At 49.2% G+C, this 18,518-nt stretch overlaps 1 protein-coding gene across 3 annotated transcripts in view; it reads left to right on the top strand.

Annotated features, from left to right (window-relative positions):
* Positions 1 to 18,518, top strand: part of SLC41A3 (solute carrier family 41 member 3) — a 35,872-nt gene that overhangs the window by 2,648 nt on the left and 14,706 nt on the right. The window contains exons 2-4 of one of the 3 annotated variants that reach the window (XM_014467708.2): positions 3,037 to 3,323; positions 13,162 to 13,269; positions 15,567 to 15,638. In XM_014467708.2, the coding sequence (XP_014323194.1) occupies positions 3,069 to 3,323; positions 13,162 to 13,269; positions 15,567 to 15,638 (435 nt within the window). In that variant the 5' untranslated portion in view covers positions 3,037 to 3,068. Of the gene's footprint in view, positions 1 to 2,884; positions 3,324 to 13,161; positions 13,270 to 15,566; positions 15,639 to 18,518 lie in introns of all 3 variants that reach the window. The other 2 variants (XM_023743742.1, XM_023743743.1) reach the window with 2 other exon arrangements.

Genomic DNA, 18,518 nt, shown 5'->3' with positions numbered 1-18,518 from the left:
ACTCCCACATTTCCAATGAACTGATCGCTGTAAACTACTGCAGCATCAGAATCACCTCTCACCAGCATCCCGGGGATGTGAGGTCCGTCAGGTGGAACAGGGTCTCCACCCTGTGAGGAGCACAGAGCAGGTAGGAAAGACTGTCATGTGACCCAGGTGGGGCCTCTGTCCCAGCAACTCCCTCCCTGCTGAGGTCACCCCTGGCCAGTCCTTTCCCTGCCCACCCACGCACGTGCAGGTGAAGGTGGGCCCCAGGACGGGACAGTGTGGGATGTTTCTAGACACCATCCTTCGGCCTGCTTTCCCCATGTAACAGTGGTTTCATGAGGAAGTATTTTCTGTGCTGTGCCCACAGTGCTCACTTCCTGCACAGCCACACTCATTCCCTCTCTGGGACCACAAGGAGCTCAGCATGGCGGTGCTGTCAGGTTCCCAGCACAGCTGCTGCCGCCACTCTTGGCTGTGTCTCCTGGTTCGCCCATGTCAGTCACCATCGTTGTGCCTTGTGGGGTAAGGTCATGTGGGCACTGAGTAGTCACTACCTTTCACAGAGGTGGACCCACTGCCTGCCTCCCCCAGGCAGTGTGAGGCCCTTCTCTCGCCCTGGGCCTTGGGGCCATCTGATGATGAGATAGGGGCTCCGCCTGCTGGGTTTAAGTCATTCCCCCTGTCTCTAGTCTTGTCCATGCTGACTGGACGCTTCTCTTTCTTCTACTGAGCACTTGTCTCTTCTCTTACCTCTTTCTCCATCAGCATTTCCATTCCAATCAATATATATTTTGATTGATTTCAGAGAGAAAGGGAGAGGGAGAGAGAGATAGAAACATTAATAATGATAGAGAATCATTGATCGGCTGCCTCCTGCACACCCCCTACTGGGGATGGAGCCTGCAACCTGGGCATGTGCCCTGACTGGGAATTGAACTGTGACCTCCTGGTTCATAGGTTGATGCTCAACCACTGAGCCACGCCGGCTGGGTTTGCTGATTTTTTTTATTTTTTTTTGGTTTTGGTTGACACACTGTTGACTCTGGAAATCAGATTCTCCCTTTGTAGCGTTTCTTATTGGTGCTGTTTGTTGTAGTTATTTGTTTAGTAACTTTTCAGAACTAATTCTTTAGTCTGTATTCCTTATTATATGTGGTCACTGAAGTCTCTGTTTAGTGGTCAGGTAATGATTGGTTAGGGGTTTCCTTGATCACCGTGCCTGGAACCTGTAAGTCTCCGAGTCTTTGCCAAGGGGCTCTGTTTGCTGTTGGGGCACATCAGTCAGGTCATTACAACTCTGCCTTCACCTCCACTTTCTGCCTGTGCAGGGTCTCCCAATTAGCCAGGGGTGAGAATGCTCAGGGCCTTTGCAGGTATTTCCTGAACATATGCTCAGCTCAATATGAGTGGCCTTTTAGATTCCCCAAAATGTGTAGGAACTTTCAAAGTCTGTGTAGGCATCTTATTCCCTAGCTTTTCCTTTTAGGTTTCTGTTAGTGTATTGTTTATCCCAGTGGTCGGCAAACTCATTAGTCAACAGAGCCAAATATCAACAGTACAACGACTGAAATTTCTTTTGAGAGCCAAATTTTTTAAACTTAAACTATATAGGTGGGTACATTGTTATTAACTTAATTAGGGTACTCCTAAGCTGGCCTTTGCTAAAAACGTCCTCAATCTGATTGAGGAACGTTCACTGAGGTCGACCCCTTCCAATTCTCCCATCCACACTCGTCTTGTATACTTGTTTCATATAGACGAGTGTGGATGGGAAAGTTGGAAGGGGTCGACCTCAGGGAACATACCTCAAAACAATGTACCTCCCCCGCGCTGCGTATCCCACAGCCCTCCTGCGCCCATGGCCCTCCTGCGCCGTGTCTCCTGTCGCCCGCTGGACCGACTGCGCCCCCCCACTTCTTCTAATGCCACTTCTTCAAAATAGACTCGCCCAGGCCGAAAACTGACTTCTGCGCATGGGCCACGAAGTTTCAATCACACTGTACATGTGCACCCGCATGTGGTATTTTGTGGAAGAGCCACACTCAAGGGACCAAAGAGCTGCATGTGGCTCGCGAGCCATGGTTTGCCGACCACTGGTTTATCCCAATATTACCTACTTTCTCAGGCAGCCACAAAGTGCCTGTAATTGTTTTCAGCAAATGTCCAATAGGGAAAAGCCTTTTTATGCTAAGTGACCTATGAGTCCAATTTCGGGCTGTCTACCAGTGGCATCTTCCAGTGAACCACCTGGTAGGTCAAATAATGAGAATTCTTTGGGAATGAGGCTTTGAAATAGCTCTAGCCCATTTTAGTCCCTCCATCTCTTTTTAAGGTTTTTAAGGCTGCTTCAGAGGGGGAGAGCAGGGGCTGGGAATAAGGCAAGTTGACACATTATGGACATTACAGTGTTGCTGTTCTTTCTGAGATTCAACATTTTCTCTTGACTAAATCTGTGTTGCCCTAGACGGTTGGGCTCAGTGGATAGAGCCTAGGCCTGTGGACTAAAGGGTCCCAGGTTCGATTCCAGTCAAAGGCACATGTCCGGGTTGCGGGCTTAGTCCCCAGTAGGGGGCGTGCAGGAGGCAGCCGATCCAATCAATGTTTCTCATCATTGATGCTTCTATCTCTCCCTCTCCTTTCCTCTCTCTGAAATCAATAAAAAATATACTTTAAAAAATACGTGTTGCTGCATGCCTTTGATTAATTTTCAGAGTTCCGAAAAAGTTACTTCTGACAATTTTCCTGTTGCTTTTATGAAAGAGAATTTTGAGAAGTCCTTATACCACCAGTTTTGCTGGTTATAATTCATGTATTTTGATGCTGTCTTTTGTATGTGTGTGTTTTTTTCTCAAACGTGTGCATATTAAATAAAAATGTGTGTAAATTGGGGTTGCAGGAGGCCATGTGGAGCAGGCACCAAGTGAAGGGCTGTGGATTGACCGGAATGCTGCCAGCCTCTGTGAGAAGGGCCTGCGGACTTACAGGGTATCAGCTCTATTGGGGGTCAGGAACGCTGCCCTACCATCCCTGCTGCTTTGTGTCTCCCAGGTGAAGGCTGCCAGGGGCTCAGCCGTGCTCACATGGATGGGACAGAGACCCGACAGCGGAGGCCGGAGGAGCTAGGGCTGCCACCCGCCCTCAGCACAGGAAGACTCCCTGCAGCCTCAGAAGATGGACCTCTGACTGTCCCTGAGAGCCAAAGGGTGACCTCTAAACTCCTGGGGACTGAACTCAGCAAGGAGACTGCCCTATCCATTGGCTTCCAGGTGACAGTGCCCTTCATGTTTGCAGGCCTGGGACTGTCTGGGGCTGGCATACTTTTGAACTATTTCCAGGTAAGTGGGAACTAAATGGGGATGATGGTGTTGGGGGACTGCCTAATGTCATCCTGAGGAGGCAGCTACATGTTGGGCCCAGCTTGAGGAACATAGGGTAGGGCCTCCTCCTCTCAAATACAACTTTCCTACAAATTGGTAAAGGTTCTTTTAGTTACTGGTGACAGAGACTAACGTAACCTAGGTTAAGCAGGCTCTGGACCAGGAAGGAGAGGGCCCCATGGTGAACTATATGGGTTCCCCTTTGTGGCCAATAACTTCAGTTTAGAGACCTGTGGGACTGGGGGTGCAAGGAGTGTGTATCCCCAGGGATCATCGATCCACATTAATCAATGCCAGACTTATTGATGGCCTCAGCGGGGTTGCCGCCTTGTAACTTAAATATGTGGATAAAAGGGGTTCAATGGAAAGTAATTTCATAGGATGATCTGATCATAAACTTCTACGTGGGCCGGTCATGGTGAGCAGTCTTGCCCCAGGCCTATAACTTTTAGTAAAAGGTTTATCTTTGCCGTCAGTAAGCCCTGACCATTGTTTCTCAGCATCTGATTGACACACCTTTGAAATAAACCGCAACCAACTTCAAGAGAGCACTTACTCTGTTAGTCTTGTAATCCCATTTGCCACCTTGCTTTCTTCCACCTTCAGGTAATGTTCCTTCAGTTCCTACTTAAATTTTTCCCCAGATGATAAGAGAAAGTTTATTTAAAAAGTTACGGAGGTAGAAGAAGTGAGCCAGCTGGGCTGTGTAGGCTCAGGAAACAAGTTACAGAAGCAAAAGAAGGGCCCTTGGAGCTTAGGATAAAGAAAGGCAAAGGTAACACTCCTGGGAGGAAGACGGGGAGGGGGAGCAAAAGGGAAAGGGGAAGGGGAAGGCAGGGGCCTGCTCCCAAGAGGAAGAGCGCCCCTTTCCCCCCTTAATTTTAAATGAATAAAACAAGCTGTGAAACTGTTATTCTCAGGAGCATGATGTCCGCTGTGGTTCTGAAAGCCTCTTCTTTACTTAATTGGTGAGAGGGATTCCTGCCCTAGTGTTACGGGGTTGACTGGACCCATGACCCCAGCACTGGACAGATGAGATCACTGAGTTGATCAGTCACAGTACTCACAGCCTGGGGGAGAAGGACACTGCCTACCACTCAGGGCCACACGGGTTATGCTTGGGAGCCAGCAAATTGCCAGGGGCTGTGGGAGGCAGGCCTGTGTAGTAACAATAGGGTGAGGTGCCCACTGGTTCTGTGGGAGGGTGAGATTAGCCTGTTTGAATAATCTCATGGGTTGGCAGGAACTAAAACCCACTTCAGGGATAATTGGGAACTGTGCCTGGTCCCCCTGATAAGAAGCATTGCTTAGCTAGGGGTCCTTATCCGCTGGAGCAGAGAGGGGAGGGGAAGTTGCAGTGAGGCCATGGTTTCACCAGATGTCAAGGCAGCAAATCATAATAATTTTAGGCTTGGCACCACTCAACCGTATGAAAGGCTGACTGGCTTTCTTTTCCTCTTTGTTTCTACGATTCTGTTTATTTGTTTATTCATTTAATCATTCATTCACTCATTCATGCAACATGAGTATGTGTGCCATGGGCCAGCACTGTGCTGGACGATGCCAGGGTGGACACGACAGCCAGGCCCTGCTCTCATGGCCGTCAAAATCAAGTGGGGAAGCCTAGCCGTTTTGGCACAGTGGCTAGAGCAGCCGTGGGCAAACTACGGCCCGCGGGCCGGATCCGGCCCGTTTGAAATGAGTAAAACTAAAAAAAAAAAAAGACTGTACCCTTTTATGTAATGATGTTTACTTTGAATTTATATTAGTTCACACAAACACTCCATCCATGCTTTTGTTCCGGCCCTCCGGTCCAGTTTAAGAACCCATTGTGGCCCTCGAGTCAAAAAGTTTGCCCACCCCTGGGCTAGAGCATCAGCCTGTGGACCAAAGGGTCCCGGGTTCGATTCTGGACAAGGGCACATACCTTGGTTGCAGGCTCCTCCCAGCCCAGGCCCTGGTCAGGGCCTGTGTAGAAGGCAGCCAATCGGTGACAGACAGTAGATGCATAAGTCCATGTTAGGTGGCAGTAAGGGCTGTGATGAAAATAGAGTTGGGTGGTAGGCTTCCGGGGAGTCCGAGAAGGACTTTCTGAGGAGGAGATGCTGGAATGAGGCTTGAGTGACCTCAAGGAGCTGTTTGGAGAAACTTCATGAGAGTAAGCTGGACAGGGGTGGGAGCGAGCGACTCAGTCCACTTTTACTTGTGGGTGGGTCTGCCTAGCCAAAGAAGCAGAAAATAAAGAACCTTTCCTGTTATTGAAAATGTAATTGGCTTGATTTCTGAGGACCTAACAGGATGGGAAAGAATTCAGGCCATTTGGCTCAGAATCAGCCAAGGCTCAAGGTGACCCACAAAAGGAATAGGAGGCCGTTTGGAAGGTATACTCCTGGGAATGCCCAGTTCTCACTGAAGAATAAGAAGTGAAAGCTAGGAATGGCCATATGCACCCCAAAGCCCTCTGCCTGCCCTCAGCACCTCCTAACTGTCCTGCAATGACACACACCCTAAAAATCAAGGGGTGTTGGCATAGAGGAGTGGTTCTGATGCCACAGGCCTGGGGATCTGATTCACTGGTCTGCCCTGAGGTGGGACTGCACATTTTAGGAGCTCCCAGCTAGTTCTGATGGCATTGTGGACTGAAAACCACGGATGCAGTCCCGCCCTCATGCTGGAGTCTGAGTGGTTAGAGGCCCACAAGGGCAGGGACTTGTTACAGGTCACCCAGAAACCCACCTGATGCTTGACCCAGATTCCACCGCTACCTGGTACAGCCCTGGAATCCAATTTAAGCTCTTTGGAGATTTTCCACTGTGCTACTGAACTATTTTTAAAATCACATTCTTGATAATTGTTTTTTTTTTTAATTATGACCCAATAAACTGTGTTGACATATTTTGTTCTCAAGTTTCAAGGAAAGTAATTTTTCCTCACATAACGACATCTTTTATTTATTTTTGGTGACAGTTGATGGTTATAAAAGCAAATAATCACAATAGAATATACAGCAAATTATAAAATAAAGGTCACTTATAATTATGCCACTCAAACATAACCACTTTGAGCACCTTGGTATATATCTTTCTGAACTTTTTACTGTTTGTATGTCTGTGTGTGAGTGTATTTATCTTAATTTCTCACTTGATTTTTTAAAAATGAGAAACAATTTTGTAATGATTTATAACTTGCTTAATCAGGAATCTCTATATGAGATTGTACAAGTGATTATCTATTTCCATATCTCCTGTCCTGATGAGAATGGTTCATGGTCTTGCTGTGTGTGTTTACATTGTATTATGATGTCTGAACACATTCAAAACCATAAAGAAATTGCAGGAGTTGCCAAGGTCAGAAGAAAGTGATTGCTGTTGGGGCCTCTCCAGCGGTGTGCCTTGGGAGTGGTGTGGGCAGTGTTGCAGGCCAGCTGAGAGGGGTTTTGTTTTAAACGGGCTAGCTCCCTTAAACCAGTTAACTTCAGCATCTGTTTTCTCAGAAACACACCATTAATCTCAGCCTCCTATGGGTACGGGTGGAAGGGTCAGGGAGTGTTCAGCAGGGGAGGGCAGTGGGGGGCAGTCTGCACTGGGAGTCAAGAGCTAAGGGTCTTAGTCCTGCCTCTGATACTAACCAGGGTGAAGCTTTCAGGGCCTACGGAAGGCAGTACTTGCTGGTAAGCATCTGGAGATATTTTGAGAGTCTGGTGATTGATTTAACACGAAATGATTCCTTGTTAAAAGGCATTGAGAAGCACGGGAAACTGAAGATCTATCATTCTTTCATTCATTTGTTCATTCATTTGCTGGTCATTTAGCACATGTGTAGTTGATTCTGCTCTGTGCTCTCAGCATTTCTTGACTTTCCTTCAGAGAACTTTTCCCAGGTTATAATTACATTTTCCTTTTTTACGATTATCTACTACACCGGAAAGCTCAATTCATATCTATTCCACTGACAGATGCACCACATCTGTTAGACCGCTAGATCAGAGTCTGGTAAATATTAGGCCCTAAGTACTAATCTGTGGAGTAAATAAATGAATAGTTTTCTGTGCTGTGAAGATTGCAGTAGTGAGTCAATCAGACTCCCTTCTCAAGAAGAGCACAGTCCAGGAAGGGAGAGTAGATTCTTGTGCAGTTCATGCTTGCATTGAGTGGACTTACCTTCAAACAGATTTTTTAAAAAGTACTTTGGGAATTCTGGGGAAGGATATGTTAGGCTGTGGCCAGGAAGCTAGCGAGGCCTCAAAGATAAGAAGGTGCCTCCACTGGCCATGAGTCCAGGCAGGAATTTGTCCTGGGCCTCGTGTGGAGCTGCAGAAGGAGCCATGTGAGCGCAGGCATGGTCCATGGCAGGGTCTGCAGGAATTTTCTTCTGTGGTGTGCAGCTATGCTACAAACCGTACCAAACTTCTGTGGCTGTTGAAAGCTAGTCTTTCAGTTTGATCATGAATCTGCAGGGCTTTGGGCAGGCCTCAGTGAGAATGGCTGGCTGTTCAATGCAGCCTCTATAGGGGTGGCTTGCTAGGCACTCCAAAGTAGTTCACGTGACATGACAGCGGGCTGTCGACTGGAACCTCAGCTGGGTCTCTTGGCTGGAACCCCTCTATGTGGCCTCTCCATGTGACTGCTTGGGCTTCTGCATAGCATGGTGGCTGAGTTTCAAGCATGAACATCTCAAGAGATGGGAAGTAGAAGCTGTCAGTTTCTCAAGATCTGGGCCCAGAACCAGACTGGCACAGTGTCTCTTCCACCGAGTTCTGCTCCAGCAGTCACAGACTGAAGGGGAGGAGGCAGAACTCTAACTCTCAATGGAAGGAATGCCAACGACATTTAGAGCTTATTATGTCTGGCTCCTGAGAGGGGTTTAAAAGTATCTGTTGAATGAATGAATGAATGAATGGTGCGAGGAAAGATGCAGTGAGAGGAATATCTGGGCCTTGAAGGAAACAGTTATTGGAGATGTTCGGCTGGAATTGGCACGGAGAGGTCGTAGGATCTAGACTTGTGAGGACTGTGAACCTCAGGCTAAAGGGATGGGATTTGAGCGTGGGATAGACAGGGGAGCCAGTTAAGTGCCCAAGGGGGCCGTGGTTTAGGAAGAGGAGGTGAGGCCTCCACCAGGGCCTGGTTTAGGTAAGGTCCTCAGTCCATAGGTGAGTGTGCACCTGACCCTCAGCTTTGGGCTTCTGCTGGCTATGACCTTCATCCCCGCTCCAGCCTGGCACCTGTGAATGCCCGGTGGACATGCCCAACAATAATAGAATTCCTGGAAGTCGTGTGGCAGCCCAGCCCTTTCTCCTGGACCGGGTTGGTCTTTCCTTTGTAGCAGATGAGAATGTGGTCCTTTTGGAAGCACGTTTACAAATCTCCTGGGCCCTTGAAAGAACAGGGCTGTGATTCCTCTGAACACAGTTTCTTTGTGTGCCCATGACCCCCTGGACATCAAAGTCGTGGTGACCACATGGGTATCTGGGGGACCTGCAGACCCTCAGAGGGCTGTAGACCTGGCCCGAGGCGTGGGTCCCTCATGCTGAGATTGTCTAGGCCCTTATCTGCCAAGAGTGGAGGCTGCCCAGGGCACACGTGCCAAGGTAGGCAGATCTCTGCGTGGCCCTTGCCAAGGCCAGTCCTCACGTGGCTCTATCTCTGGGTCCAGCCAGAGCCAGCGTGGGCCAGAGGGCTGGATGCTGTCAAGGTCGTGCCGAGGGACAGTGAGCCTTCTTGTGGCAGGCTAGCCGAGGGAGGTCCCGGCTGACATAGCAGCCACTCTGAAGAAAACCTTATCTGCAGAGATCAGATGGACAGCAGGAGCTGGCTTAGGCCCCAATGAGGCTGAGTCACTCGGGCCTTTTCTCCTCACTTGTTCGCTCTGACTCTGGCTGAGGGGCACTTGGGGAACCTTCCACAGACGCAGGGCACCGGGCCTTCCTACCTGTGCGGACTTCTTAGGAAACGTATCTCGCTGAGGGCGAGGAGGACAGAGGACGGAGGGCTTCCTGGGCCTGGACATCTTGCTCCTGGGACTGTGCTTGACAGCCTGACCATGGTGGTCACCCAGCTGAATCTGGAGTTCCGCTTTCAGGGCAAGAAGCTGCGAGGCTTCAGCTGTGAGCTCACCCGTTCCCCCCACGGGGTCTTCCCTGAGACCACCTTCACCATCACGTGCCAGATTGTGGTGCCCCTTCTGCTCTCGGGTCTGGGCATGATGACTGCCGGCCTGGTGATGAACACCATCCAAGTGCGTACCGGGCATCTGAGGGGCAGTGTGGGGCCTGGGCTTGGGCAGACTGGGGTTCCCAGGCATCACAGATAGGACAGGTGTGGGGATGCAGGGAGCCCCCGAGTGGGGCTGAGCCCTAAGCCAGGCCTTGAGGCTCAGCGGTGCTGGCAGATGGGTCCTCCAGTGCCTGAGATTTACAGCTTCTGAGCCCTCTCTGAAGGTCAGCCCACATGAGCCACATTAGCCCCGGGAGCTCAAACCATTTTCCTTCCAGGGAATTCAGACTCATTAGGCAGGGACTGAGGAGTTCGAATCCTGGCTCTGCCATTTGCTCAATATCTGAGAGAACTCCTTAGTGTCCCCCACCTCAGTTTCCCCATCTGTAGATGGGACCAATAGATGCACCCACCTTGCAGGACTGTGAGGATGGGTGACCAAGTGCACCTTGTGTTGTGACCTGAGGGTGATGGGCACTACTCCCTCCAACCCCCAGAATCTTCGTGGGGCTCTTCCTTGGGAAGACAAGGGACAGAGGTCAGGCTGGGGGTCCAGGCCAGCCAGGGGCTATGGTGGTCTCCATTGGTAGAGGTTCACCTTTGTATATTTTCGGGGTGGGGTTGGGGCAAAAGGACTCATATCTATTGGGTATGTGTCCAGGAGTGGAATTGGCAATGAAGGGTTCTAAAGGGCTGGGTGCCATGGTCATCTATGTGCAACAAAACTCACCCTGGCAGCAGGGTCCGAGACACCTGAGGGTGCGGCTCCAGGCCCCAGCGGGAAGCTGGGAGGCTGTGGTCCTGATTCACAAGTGAAGAATCATCACTTCTGATTGACTTCAGCCTCTCTAGTGCCTTGGCTAGATGTCTAAAGTGTTGCTGGAGAGGGCAGTGGCAGAATGTAAGACAGCTACAAAGATCTGGATGGCAGGATGGCGGGGAACACGAGGGGTTAATTAAGTCCCTGCCGGCAGAGCAGGAAGGATTCTTAGAACTGGTGGGTGGAGTAGGGCATGGGGGCTGGGTGAGGAGGGTTGAGTTGAGAATCCTGAGTTTGAGGGGCTTGTGGGATATCAAGGTTCTGTCAGCGGTTGGGTCAGCAGGTGTAACACTCAGAAGGCAGATCTGAGCCGGTAACGTCGCACATCACCAGCACAGACCTCAGGGCATCGGCCAGGGTGCTCTGGCTGTAAGGAATGGAAAACTTAACTCAAAGTCACTAAATCATTTCTGATCCCTGTAAAGAAGTCTACAGATCAGGCAGCCCCGGCACTAGTTCACTCGCTGGATTACCAGTGTCGCCCAGTATCCAGGGTCCTACCGTTTTTCTTCTTTACCTTCCACGTCTGTTGACCTTGTCCCTGAATAGACCCCTCATGGTTGTGTGATGCCTCATGTGTCTAGACATAACGTCTCAAATCTCTTGGGCCACGATGTGTCCCAGCCCACCCCGAAGCAGCCACTTGCAAGAAGGGGGGACGCCTGCATGAAGGGTCACGGTCCAGCCTTCACCTCCTCCGGGCCATTTGTGTGGATGGAGGGTGGGGTGGCTCTGGAAGTTGGCTCCAGCCTTGGAAAGGAGAGGATGTGGACAGAACGGGGAACTGAAGACCAAGTGTGAAGGGAAGTCAGGATTACGTCAGGAGGCCTGCACCCGCGGGTCTCCCGAACTCTGGGTTTTCCTGTTGGCAGAAGCGGACTTTGCATGGGCTGGGGTGAATCTGGTGGGAAAGGATTGGTCAGGAGCCGCGTGTGCCACAGGGCAGTCAGGTGTCCGGTGGCCACCTGATCTTCCCCTCGTCTTGGTTCAATCTGTCCTTGAACGGCGTTTCTCAGCTGCCGAATTGGAGTCTTGAAAAAGATTGCTCCTGCGTTTTCTGGAGAAAGTGTGTTAGTTTGGTCAAATCAGCCCACAAGGCTGTCCAGTAACCTGACGACTATGCAGAGTTGAAAGCCTGCACCCATCTTAAATCAAGGCTTATTAGACTTTGGTGAAATTTCTAACCTTGTAGCTTTCCTATATGGAAAAAGGAAATAAAAAAAATTTTTTTTTGGGGGGGGGATAAAATCCTTTAATTACATTTTAAAAAATTAAAAGGTTGGGAGGAGGAAGAGCCTTCAGTGGAGGTCAAGGTGGAGAGAGTAGAGAGGTCAGCAGAGGACGGGGATGTGGTCCTAGGCGCCAGTGTGGAGAGCTCAGAGGTGAGCCTGTTACACAGGAGGAGTCTAGTACATATTTGGGCAGGTGGTGTGTGTGTGTGTGTGTGTGTGTGTGGAAGATGCCCTGGCCCAGACCCTTCACCTCCAGGTTGCGTTATAGATGACTCCCCAGGCCCCAGAAGTGAGTGGATCCGCACAGCTTCATACAGCTCTTGTCTCAGGCAATGGGGGTCCCCAGGCCTCCTATCTCCTAGCTGACAAAGCAGGTGTTTTTTTTTCAGTTCTTGCATTCTAAAACCAGGAGGAGCTTTTAGTATAGGGGTCACAGATAACTGTGGGGGCCAGGGAGCTCAAACAAATCAGTAGAATCATTAAAATGATTGAGGAATAATCTAGTTGCATGTTAAGTAGGTTGGAATAGTTTCCACTCCACAAAGAATTGTTTTCTCTTCTAGTTTTCTTGAAACATGCATCCCTTTCGTTTTTTTATTTTTTTAAATTTTAAATTTTTTTAGCATCTACTCTATGCCCTCTTCGCCTTCACCCCTCCCCCCTCACACTCACCACACTGTTGTCCATATCCATGAGTTTTCCTTTTCCCCCTCTCATTCTTCATGTTTTTATTTCCTTATGTTTGATAGAGACCTGTATGGACGCACCTTCTCTCTCTTTAAACAAATCCAGAGCCCGCCACATGATACTCCAGAGCAGTTTGCACTTGGCCTTGGTGCCTGGAGCAGCCAGCAGGCCTGGGCCGCCTGGGAGTCCTTGTCCCAGAGAAAGCAGTGCCACTCTCAGCTCCGCTCTCCCAATTCATGTGGATCTCCCAGCTTTGAAATCGGTGACTCATTCCTGTTTCTACACACACATTGTGCACACCTACCAAAGCGTGTCCACGGGCTCGATCCAGCCTCCTCCCAATTTTCCCAGGTTCTGAGGACCAGAAAGAAAGGGACTCTTTTGAGGCCTCTACTGCTGTTCACTGAATAGTATTGAGAACATTTCACAGCTTCATCATTATTTTGTATTTAGTTTAAAGCCACTTAAGTAACTATTTGGGCCCTGGCTAATGTGGCTCAGTTGATTGAGTGTTTTCCCATGCACCCAGAGGTCACAGGTTCAATTCCCGGGAAGGGCATGTGCCCAGGTAGTGGGTTCGATCCCCAGTAGGGGGAGTGCAGGAGGCAGCTGATCGATGTTTCTCATTGATGTTTCTTTCTCTCTCTCTCTCTCTCTCTCTCTCCCCCCCTTCCTCTCTCTCTAAAATCAATAAAAACATTTTTTTTTTTAAAAAGGAAACGATTTAGTCTTACTCATTTGTTTTACAGGGAGTGAGGAGTAACTTGTGAAAAGCTCTCAAGAAATGTCCGAGCTATGCCATTATGTGTGTATGGATTGAGCTTCTTGTTCTGTCCCACCAGCACTGGCCCGTGTTTGTGGAGGTTAAAGACCTGTTGACATTGGTGCCACCCTTAGTGGGCCTGAAGGGGAACCTGGAGATGACACTGGCATCACGACTCTCCACAGCTGTAAGTGGACATCTGGGTCACCTACCCCTCGGGGAGGGACATGTCTGCACCACCAGGTCTCCCCGACGTAGCTTGTAGGTGGGTGGGTTGGACTCTCCAAAAAGAAGTGTTGAGTTTTGTTCTGTCATGATGCTCTACTTGGTCACTCTTCCCAGCCCGCCATCCTGTTTAGCCAAGCTGTACTGCCGTATGCCCAGGCCCAGCCCCTGTGTGCCCCGAGTTTCTTCTCTAACCCGATGTCAGGCAGGGCTCTGTGTCCCTGTGCCCAAGTCTGTGGGCTGCCTCTGCTCGGCCACCTGGACCCTGATCCCAGCTCCATGCACTCACACTGAAGCCATGATGAGCACCACAGGGCTGATGGAGGATGTCATAGAGGAGACAGGGTATTAAGTGCTGGTGATGACCTACAGGGGGTGGGGGGGGGGGTTGTTCTGCAGAGGGCTTGTGACTGCCCCACAACCAGAGTTGCTACCTGTGGGCTCTAACTCACAAGGCCCCTAGCTGTGCCCTCTTCTCACCTCTCCCGGGAGTTGAAATTCTCTTCCTCTCTCTGATGCCCATTGGATAGCCAACCCAGTATGTGAAAAAGGCCTGTGGCAAGAGGAAGTGTGGTGCGTTCAAGAAAATGAGAGAAGAGCTATGGCTTTAGGTGGAGTGCAAAGGGTGGGGCAGGGGCTGCCTGGCGCAGGACTCAGGAAAGACAGGTGAGGGGTGTGGGCCGAACAACAGCCCTCAAAGATGTATGGACAGGGTTTTTGCAGTTGTAATTCGTTAAGGGTCTTGGATGGGAGAGCATCCTGGATTACCCCAGTGTCATCATAAGAGCACTGATGTAGGGGAGGCAGAGGGAAGTTTCAGACAGAAGAGAAGGCCTCTGAAAGAAGCAGAGACCAAGGAGAAGATGTTCTGCTACTTTGAAGATGGAGGAAGAGCCATGAGCCAAAACATGTTGCTCTACCGACTGGAAAAGGCAAAGGCACAGACTCCCCTCGAGCAAGGCTCTCCTGGCACCGTGATTTTAGCCCCATCAGACTCATTGCAGACCGCTGGCCACCTGACCTGTAAGAGAATACGTCCTGTGTCTTAAACCCATGTCAGGTTTCCTGTTACAGCTCTAACAAAGCATTGCAAATTTAATGGCTTGGAACAACAGAAGTTTACTCTCTTACAGTTGTATTTTAGATCTCCTTTTACTCTGTGTTTCCGAGAATGCCGCCTTCTTTAGAGCAGGCTACCTCTGGTGATTGGGGGGAGAGTCAAAACGTGTTGCCTAGAGGTATGTACCAGTAACTGGTCTTATGGATCTGGGGGCTGTGTGTCCCTCTAATGGCCACTCTAGGCACTGCTCTGCCTTTTCTTACCCCAAAACGCAGTCTTACTGCCTCCGGGTATCCCACTGTTGGCACAAGTCAGCCAGGCAAGGGAAGGTCCTGCAGCTGGTCTGCTCCGCCTGATTCCCTTGTTCCTGTGAGCACCTGAGGTGGGTGTTCATCCGTCTGTGGAAGAGCTGACTGAGGCCCCGGGACAGTTCTGTGATATGTCCCCAACGTCCGTCATGCTAATGACAAACAACAACTCTCCTTATTTGTACAAACAAAAGTGATTCTATTTTGCCCCTGGGAGTTCAGGAACTTAAAGAACTCAGTACAAAGGAGCTGAGAAAACATATTTGCTTTGAAATCTTTTCTTATCTACTTATTGAATTTTGCTGGCAGTTGCTATGATATTTGGACCTGACGACCATCTTTAAAGGAGGAACTCATCTTTCTGAGCCTGTGTTTTAATACTAAGAGAAGAGGGACTTCCATGTGTTTCTGAAATGGGATGATTTGCAGAGATGAGGTTGGGAGGTTGGTGGTTCTTTGAGATGTCCACTGGCGTGGGAAGAAGGGAATTTCAGGAGAATGGGGCCAGAGAACTGGCAGAGGGCGCAGGCCAGGGTCACAGAGTCCTCCTCCCCTGTGGTGTGTGGAGGAACTTGGGAGTCAAGTGGCCCTGAAATTGTGGGTGACACGCATGCCTGTGTGTGCTTGTGTGCATGTATACATGTGTGTGCGTTTCCACACTTGGGTATGGGAGAGGTGGTTCATGATACCATCTGATTCTCAAAGGCACCTGTGTCTTTACCTCTCCACTCCCCAGTCACTCTTTTGAAAGCTGGTTAATAATTTGTTCTGACGTCAATGAAGTGGTATTTGCTGATTTCTCTCCTGAGACACTGCCTTTTTTTCCAAGAAGGATTGACCTGGCTTTGGGCCTAAGCAGACTTACCCTTTGCCCTTTTCTCTCCACACTAGGCCAACACTGGACAAATTGATGACCCCCGGGAACAACACCGAGTCATCAACAGTAACCTCGCCCTCATTCAGGTGACTCTCCCCTTTACCTGGTGGATGGGTCCCCTCCCCTCTTTGGAATCTGCAGCCAGGCTGGTAGGAAGAGTGAAGGCTCAGTGAGCCTTGTCTCTGCGCTCCGGACTGAGCTCTGGGGATGGGAGCTACTCATCCATTCACCCCATGCCCACCAGACCACATTCTTGCAGTAGCTGGACGCTTCTTGAAAGATTTGCCTGTACTTGTTCATTTCTTTTTCTCGTAGCCTGGGGTGCAAACTGCCCCCAAAATAATCCCTGAAACAGCATAGCTAGGTCTGGCCTCATCACCTTCCCTTCTCTCACTCACCTGTTCTCAAGTCCCCAACTCAGTCTGGTTTCTTGGTTCTAACCTGACACCAGGTACAGCTCTTTGGTGCCTTGCATGTACATGTCCTGAAACAGCATAGCTAGATCCGGCGAGCTGTGGGTCGTAGGAGAGGCATGGTGTCTAGCTTGCACGTGATAATCAATCATGCCAGCTATGCCTAGTGAATAGTCTTACCATTTAATTAAGCTGGAAACTGCATCACCTCAGCTTCTCTGCCCCTTATCCTTACATCCAGGTACTGAGCATCCTAGCTCTGAGCTGTGCAGGAATCTAGCCTTGCCCCTCCTTGCCTCGGCCTCTTGGTCCCCTTGGTGACTGCAAATGTCTTCACTGTTTTTACTGCTTCAGGCTTCTTGACCTTCCACTCACCTCTGATGGTAACCTAAGTGACCTTTCGAAAGCCTAAAGCTGATCAGACCTCTCCTTCTCTCAGCCCTTCTGTTGGTTCCCCTCGTCCAAGTGTGGGCCTGGTCCAAAAAGCATTCACGGTCTGGTCCCACTTCCCCACCAGCCGCATGTCTTGCATATGCGGTTATCTCTTCTTGGAATGTCCTTTCTCCCTTTGTTCACTTGGCAATGAAGCCCTTTAAAGACTCTAGTTCAGCGGTTCTCAATCTGTGGGTCGCGATCACTTTGGGGGTCGAACGAGCCTTTCACAGGGGTCGCCTAAGACCATCGGAAAACACATATATAATAACATATTGTTTTTGTGATTAATCACTATGCTTTAATTATGTTCAATTTGTAACAATGAAAATACATCCTGCATATCAGATATTTACATTACGATTCATAACAGTAGCAAAATTACAGTTATGAAGTAGCAACGGAAATAATTTTATGGTTGGGGGTCATTATTCATTTCAAACGGGCCGGATCCGGCCCGCGGGCCGTAGTTTGCCCACGGCTGCTCTAGTTAGTTCTCGGTTCTAACCTGACACCAGGTACAGCTCTTTGGTGCCTTGCATGTGCTGCTGGGGCTGCCCTTGTTGCAATTCTGTGTTTGGATGTTTGCTTTCTCCACTTGAGGTGACTTGCATGGGCCAAGACCACACCCATGATATACTGTAAGGCAAGCATGTCAAACTCAAAGGCTAACAGGGGCCAAATAAATGAGGCATGTGGCCCATGGGCCACGAGTTTGACATGCTTGCTGTAAGGTATATGGATAATGTACAGCTAGATTCGGCTTGTAGCTGAAGAGTTTCAGAGATTAAATGAGACACTCATGATACCCCTAACAGTGGATCTGGCAAGGGGTAAGTGATAAATACCTCCGCTACAAGTCACCAGTTTTACTTTTCTGTTTTACACCAAATCCTTGCTCATATGTATGTACATTTTCACATGATTGGATTTAAAAAACATTTATTAAGTCCCGCTCTGGGCCAGGCAGTGGCTTGGCACATGGCCCGAATGATAGTGAGGGTAAAATTTTGTCCCCTCTATTTTTAAAACACTAAGCATCAAACATAAGTGGTGCAACAAGTTTCACAAGAAAACTTTTTAATAATGTCAGCATATTCCAGCATCTATATATATATATATATATATATATATATAAGGCTAATATGCAAAGTGTCCCCTCAGGAGTTTGGGAGACTGGGAGTTCAATCGCTCACTATGACGTGTGCTGGCCACCAGAGGGTGGTGCAGAATGAAGGAAGGCCCCGATCGGCCCTGATCGCCAGCCAGGCCTAGGGACCCTACCCGTGCACGAATATCATGCACCAGGCCTCTAGTATAAATATAACCAAGAGTAATATTAAAAATTTTTAACAACTAGTAGGGCCTGGAAATACCCGAGTAAGATTGAAGGACAGTCGTCAAGAGCTGGCCCAGCAGGGTCAGTGCAAACCTGCCTAACCTCGGCCCGGACCCACTTCACTGTACCAGTGCCCTGTGGATGCACCTGCAGTTGTGTGGAGGCTTCTACTTGATAAATTATCCTGCAATGAAAATACTCTCTTTAGCATGAATTTCTTGAGAGAACTTCCCACAAGTTCACAAGGTATGAACAGTTTAAAGCTCCACATTTTCCCCCAAAAGATTACAAAATATTTGCTTTCTTAGTATTAAACTATAGCACAAGTATTAATATTTGAAGTATTGGTTTCTTCATAACCTCACCAGCATTGAAAGTATTCTAAACTACTTTTTGTATTTACCATCCTATCTAATAATAGACAAACATGGTAATTGACCATACCTTCGCTATGCCTCCCATTGGCTAATCAGCGAGATATGCAAATTAACCCAACCAAGATGGCGGCCGGCAGCCACGCAGCTGAAGCGAGCAGGAGGCTTGCTTGCTCCAGTGATGGAGGAAGCCAAGGTTCCCTGCCTGCCGCGGCCCGGCTCTGAGCTCCGAAAGCAACAAAGTTTCCATTTATAGAAGCTAAACAAACCCCAGATACCTGCTTTCAGCAGGCCGTGGCAACAGAGCTGGAGCAAGCAGGAGCCTGGCTCTTAGCTTCAGTGACAGCACAAAGTTTCAATTATAGGAAGGTAAATAAATCCCAGAATAAAAAAAAAGAAAAAAGGAGA

Source organism: Myotis lucifugus, unplaced genomic scaffold, assembly GCF_000147115.1.
Source record: "Myotis lucifugus unplaced genomic scaffold, Myoluc2.0 scaffold_410, whole genome shotgun sequence".
NCBI lineage: Eukaryota > Metazoa > Chordata > Mammalia > Chiroptera > Vespertilionidae > Myotis > Myotis lucifugus.
Note: the sequence above shows the minus strand (reverse complement) of the source record. Positions and strands in the feature narration are given on the sequence as shown.